We start from the raw sequence: 6,729 nt of genomic DNA on the forward strand, positions 1-6,729 counted from the left end.
CGAAAATAAGACCTAGCACCTCTTTCAGGGCAAAGATTATAAGAAGACAGGGTCTTATTTATGGGGAAACGCACACAAAAAAAGAAAAATGATCCACATAAAGCATGAATGTATAATAAAATATAATTTTACTAGTAGAAAATGGATAAAAATATTAAAGTTAAACTGCGAAGGCACATTTATGATGGTTGCCAAACTGAGGGCAAAAAATGTAAATAATTATACAAAAAGAAGTCCTCACCAACAAATCACCCCTTAATATAACATACAGCAAACTATAAAAGTACTACAATGGCAACTAACATATGCAGGGAACATAATTAATAATATAACATTAAAGGGTAGAGATCTAAATCCAGCATAGTGCATACAGACCCTCAGAATGGCAAGCCAACAACACATATTACGCCTCACTGCCTTCTCAAGGGATGCAGAGGACTAGCCACACATGGTGTTTACACTCTAGGCAATTTCCTAATCAGTTACCCATTGCATGGTGGTGGTTATTCTACATCAGGTGTTCCTGATTAGGTAGTTGCCTAGGGCTTAAATACTATGTGTGGCTAGTCCTCTGCATCCCCTAGAAAGGTAGTGACGTGAAGCTATGTTGGATTTACATATATTATTGATCATGTTCTCAGTATATGTTAAGTTGCTATTGAGGCACCTTTAGCGTTATGAATAGCTATGAATATGTTGTATTCAGGGGTTATTTTTGGTTGGTGGGAACTTTATTTTATATAAGCATTTACATTTTTTTGTCCTCAGTTTGGTGGTCATCACGATTGTGTCCTCGACATTTTAACTGTCATATTTTTATTTATTTTGTACTAATAAAAGTTTTTTGTGGATCACTTTTCTCTTTTGGTGTGTACATTTTATAAATGGTAAAGATTAGAGATGAGCGAACCTACTCGGCCACGCCCCTTTTTCGCCCGAGCGCCGCGATTTTCGAGTACTTCCGTACTCGGGTGAAAAGATTTGGGGGGGCGCCGTGGGTGAGTGGGGGGTTGCAGCGGGGAGTGGGGGGGAGAGGGAGAGAGAGAGGGCTCCCCCCCCTGTTCCCCGCTGCTACCCCCGCTCCACCACGCCTCCCCCCGCCCCCCGGAGCCCCCCGAATCTTTTCACCCGAGTACGGAAGTACTCGAAAATCGCAGCACTCGATCGAGTAATTACTCGAAAGGAGTATATTCGCTCATCTCTAGCAAAGATAGATTCCATCCAGGTTGTGTCCAAGGGTTCTGATTTCAGGATTTTAAATGTAAAGCATGATAGAACCCCCAGCCAGAATCATTAACAAGATGCGAAAAGAGGCAGTATGTTCTGCGCCTTAGATTTATAGGAGTGCTGTAGGCTGACCTTTAGGGCCTATTAAGACAACCATATATCGGCCGGGTATTAACGCCGGTCTATATACGGCGTCCCTCTCTGCAGTGGGAGAAGGCTGGAAGAGCCAGGAGCAGTGCAATGAGCTCCCGCCCCCTCTCCGCCCCTCGACGCTATTAGTAATGGGGACGGGGCTAAGCCCCCCTAAAAACCTTAGCTCCACCTCGTCCAGCCTCCTCTCATTGCAAATAGTGCAGAGGGGCGGAGAGGGGATGGAGAGGAGGCGGAGAGGGGGTGAGAGCTCAGAGCACTGCTCCCGTCTCTTCCAGCCTCCTCCCTCTGTAGAGAGGGATGCCGTATATCGGCCAGCATGAATACCCGGCCGATATATATATATTTGAAATAGGAGGGGGCAGAGCTAAGTTCCGGAACTTCGCTCCACCCCTGTCCCACCTCCTCCCATTGCAAATAGTGACGAGGGGCTCTCGGCTCTTCCAGCCTACTCCCCTTGCAGAGAGGGACGCCGTATATCGTCACCCGGCCGATACGGTCATCTGAAGGCGCCCTGATGCTGAGATTTCTCCCAACTTTCTCTTTCAATATTCTGTGCTGTCAGCACATCACGTGTGTGGATAGAGCCTGTACCATCTCTACCTGCTGGGAGGACACTGTATCTTCTATATTCACCTAAATAAGCTACAGACCATAAGTATACAGTCAGGAGGCTGAACTATCATCTCCTTCATTATAACTGTGTGACAGGCGCCTCTAGTGTAATAAGCAGTTACTGTGATGAGGGGTTTTTGTGTTCCTCTCTAAAGTGCTTGTATGGTAGGGTCCATCACACAGGAATTATACTGATTAAAAACTGACTCTTTGAAAGAACATGAAGCCAAGTAATTCTCAGGTGGTCAGCATGAGGTCACATGATCCACCTGAAGATAAGGATTCCAGGAAGTTTCAAATAGAAAGAAGTAACTAAACAAGGTAGTACTAGCTGACTTATATATACTGTGGATGGGCTAATTACATAATGAAACTTGTCAAGCAATTATTTTATCTAACATTGAGATACCCAAAAACGATAGTCTGACTAATGTAATAATAAACATCCAAATATTCTGCTAATTGTTATCTGTTATCTTGTTGTCTCCTGATAGCGCTTCATCAAGAGTATAACCCCAGAAACCAGAACAGAAATGCCACTGGGAGGTATTCACATGAATGCTGTGTAACCTGGAAACAAAACATTGTCCTTTCCTGTTTGCAAGCAACGCACCCCATTCTGTGCCTAAGGAAAACTTTTTAAACCTCAGACTGTCTATGGTTCAACTACCCACACTCCTCTGGGTCATGCCAGAGAGGCAGACTGGGCACAGCTTACGTCCCTACAGTTATTGCCCCGACAAGTACAGGGTCCGATTTGAGAATACTAAATGTCCATGACTGAATGGCAGTATGCATGTGTCTTATGATGTTTAGAACATGGTTTAATTTTGATAGTCGCCACAATATTCTCTGACATGAGATCAAACTAATCATTAACACTGACCTTTTATTAGGAACAGACACGCCAGAGCTCCATGTGGCACTGAAGGCAGGAGCACAATACTAGACTCCAACAAAGTACATAGAAATACAAGTACACGGAAGTAATAAAACGGATAACTAACCATGAAGCTCGATAAAGCCAGTCAAAACAATACAGAAGCAGATCTGTAAAAAATATGAAACCACAAATGAAAGGTGGACTTACCATTAATGATGTTTACATATGATAGCTTTATGTGCTACTAGCCATATGCTCTATATAGAAATGTGTCCAAGTCATAAGGCCAGAGATAATCATATCAATGGAGCCGTATGTCTAGCGTCTTAGATTCATGGGGCCACTGTAAGTTGACCCTTATTCTGTATATGCCCTGAAGGGCTGCCGCTACATTCTAAAATAACCACCTTGATAAGTACCAACCCTTTTGGAAACCTTTACTTGGATTAATTCCACTGATTTCCTAAATCTAATTAAGGTTTTTTTTGTATAGATCTGTGGCTTTATTATTTTTGCACGTTTGCTCATCTTCAGCTTTAAACGGGTTGTCCAAATACTAGCTGTTTTGCTGCAGGAAGCAGGCAGCTCCGTACATTGTGCAGTGGTCAAGATTGGTACTGCAGGCTGAGTCACAGTAGGAATCAGCCTGCAGTACCAACCCGAGCCACTACATAATGTATACAGCTGTATGCTTCCTGCAGCAAATCGTCTAAAAGTGGGACAACCCCTTTAAGGTTGATGGCTACCTGTATTATAATTTATTTTTTGCATGTTGAGGTATTTAGTGCACCCTATCATGATGTGCTCCTGACCCTTCTACTATCCAAACTGCAGGTGGGAAAAGGGGACAGGTATAAGTGGAGTTTTTAAGATGTTAAACACCTTCCAAACCACTTCTAGTCACACCTTCAAGAGAATACTGACAATACTCTTAGTAGTGTGTCTCGTGCAAGTAACACCCATAATTCCAGTTTTGTATTAGTTCTCTTATTAATAGTACTGACAGTATCAGACTCATTACATCCCCTGATACTGGCCCCGTCACAAAGCACTTGCCTATGAACAGTGCTTATGAATTTAAGTAGCATTTGCATGCAACTTCCAGATTTTGTGCCAATCTCAGTTATATTAGTCAATCACACAAAATGCTCAATATTCTTATAGCTGGTATAATAAAGGAAGATTAGTTCTGGAAGGGACAATTAAAGGCTATGTATACCTTTTGGAGGACATTTTTTGTTTTACTTAAATGCATGTAGTTTGGGCTAACAAGCATTTTTTGCAATAAACAAATTTGCAATATTTGTCTTCTGCAGCTTCTACATATCACTGTATATGGACACTGCAGTCTAAGACCCAAGAGGAGATCCATCAGTGTGTTGGACTGACAACTTTCCTGGACCTTCTCACTGCTAAGTTATGACCACAACAAAATATATAATCTTTGTTGTGGTCATAAAGTAGGAGAGGAGAGATAAGGGCTGAAATCCAAGCCATCAGTCCAGATCTCCTATTAAAACTTAGACTGCAGTTTCTATATCCTGTGATATGAAGAAACTGCAAAACACAAACACTGCAAACTGCTTCATTAAACCTTACTGTAAAGACAATTGTCAGCCCAAAGTAGATGCAATGAAGGGGAAGAAAATGCCATCCATCAGTGTACATACCTTTAGGGCTCGGTCAGATGAGGGTTTTTTTAGCGCGTAAATAGCCACACTAAAAAAAATCGTACACCGCGTGTAGAAAAATCGCATGAATGTGTGTATTTGCACCCACATATCATATCTCTTGCAGATGCGATTTGTTTATTATCGATCGTGCTCGCTACTCGAACGAGCATCACAACGTGTTCGACCCTGCTCCAGTTTTGGCCCCTCCCCGCTGCGCAGGTCAATGGTAGTTTGTGGCTGGCTTGGGGGAAGGAGGGAGGGAGAGAGGGATGGAGAGAGGGAGGAAGAGAGGGAGAGAGAGACGGAGGGAGAGAGGGCGGGAGAGAGAGGGAGGGAGAGAGAGGGAAGAAGAGAGATGGAGGGAGAGAGAGGGAAGAAGAGAGATGGAGGGAGAGAGAGGGAAGAAGAGAGGGGGAGGGAGAGAGAGAGGGAGGGAGAGGGAGAGGGAGAGAGAGGGAGGGAGGGAGAGGAAGGGGGAGAGAGAGAGAGATGGAAGGAGGGAGGGAGGGAGAGAGGGGAAAAAAAAAAAAAGCTCGGCAACCGTCAGGTCAAATACAAAAGTGCTCGAGTCTCCCATGGAAGTCAACGGGGTTCGTTACTTGAATAGAGCTCTCATATTTTACGAAAAGCTCGACTCGAATAACGAGGACCTGAGCATTTGGGTACTCGCTCATCTCTAGTGCTCATACACATTCTATAACTGTTCAGCCAACAGCTATTTCTCCCATACACTTGCTTCAGCCACGAGGACTAAACTGTTGCCAAACACCTCTGACAGTGACTTAATTCCAGGAAGAAGGAAAGGATTGTGCATTGAAATTGAATGTCTGATCATTCTTTCCCCCAATATCATCTGTCAGGGAAGAGTCGGAAATGACAATTTCAGCCGACTTTTTCAATAATGCGTACAGTGTCCATTAAATGAATTAACCCTTTACACCGTAACACGGGACATACGGAGTAGATTTCTATAGGAACCCTATTACTGCTCTGTACAACTTGCAGGTTGTATGGAACCATGAGTGACATTTATAACTGGCCTGCTTTGAACCGGGTCATAGTAAAAAAAAAAAAGTATTATAAAGTAGCATAAAAAGTATATGTAATATCTCACAAGTTTATCAATATATTTTTATATTATATGTTAGACGGCACATTATTGTGCCAGGAGAACATTGCATATGAAGTGTATTTATTACACTTATTACAAATTTGCGGAAATTTTATTTTCATATAAAATTATTTTTTCCTGCGTTACCATAAATGATGTGTACAATAAAAATAGAATGACCTGGCAACACTTTCTTTAGAGAAGTACTTTTAAGTTTTGATGAAACATTCTGCATCAAATCACCGATCACACATATCCATATTGCACCTTTATTTCGCTTCGAAGAAAAGCATTATGGATATGGCCAGCTGTGTAAGACCTCAATCACACTATAGTATTTAATCAGTATTTTTCCTCCTGTTTTTAAAAATGAACCTGTTGTCTCTGTTGTGCCCTATAAACTACATAATGGGCATCAAAGGTGATGGAATGGGAAGTCCAGGGAGCTGTGTTTCATACTCACTGGGTGCCGTTCCAGCGCTGTGTCCCTGCCCACTCTTATCCCTGCGAAGTTGGCATGCACACACAACATGACTCTTTTCAGGCGGCTCTGTGCGCATGCTCTCCCATAGGAGATGAATGAAAGAGCGCATGCACACAACCATCTGAAAAAAGAGTCAAGCTGTATGGGTGCTCCGACTTTGTGGGGACACAGTGTAGGAAAGGGGCACCGGGTGAGTATGAAACACGGCTCCCAGGACTCCTCGTTTCCTCACCTTTGAGCCCATGATGTAGTTTATAGGGTTCAAACATGATGACAGGTTTTCTTTAAGCCAAGATCAGAGCCAAGAGTGGGTTCAAAAAAAGAGAATACATTTTTCCATTAGATTTTTGTGTTTTCAGTTGGTTTTGGCTATAAAAAATACTGATCAAATACTGAAGTGTGAATGAGGTCTAATACTATAAAATATGTTGTCTCCTCCCTCTGTCAAGCGTTCTTAAGAATGGCTATGTCCTACTATACAAGTTGACCTAAGATCCGGATAATGCACAGCTTTGTGGATTTCCTTTTGGTGATGCTATTATGCAATGTATGTTGTATCGCATTCATTTTCTAAGAATGCTCTTCC

The 6,729-nt window shown here is 42.6% G+C and overlaps 1 protein-coding gene across 1 annotated transcript in view; it reads left to right on the top strand.

Moving 5' to 3' along the window:
- The window catches only part of SLC6A4 (solute carrier family 6 member 4), a 134,763-nt gene extending 131,290 nt beyond the window's left edge, over positions 1–3,473 (top strand). Inside the window, exon 14 of the mRNA XM_066599589.1 lies at positions 2,487–3,473. Within this exon, the coding sequence (XP_066455686.1) occupies positions 2,487–2,561 (75 nt within the window). The 3' untranslated portion in view covers positions 2,562–3,473. The remainder of the gene's footprint in view (positions 1–2,486) is intronic.
- The last annotated feature ends 3,256 nt before the right edge of the window (positions 3,474–6,729 follow it).

This window comes from Eleutherodactylus coqui, chromosome 4, assembly GCF_035609145.1.
Source record: "Eleutherodactylus coqui strain aEleCoq1 chromosome 4, aEleCoq1.hap1, whole genome shotgun sequence".
Taxonomy (NCBI): domain Eukaryota; kingdom Metazoa; phylum Chordata; class Amphibia; order Anura; family Eleutherodactylidae; genus Eleutherodactylus; species Eleutherodactylus coqui.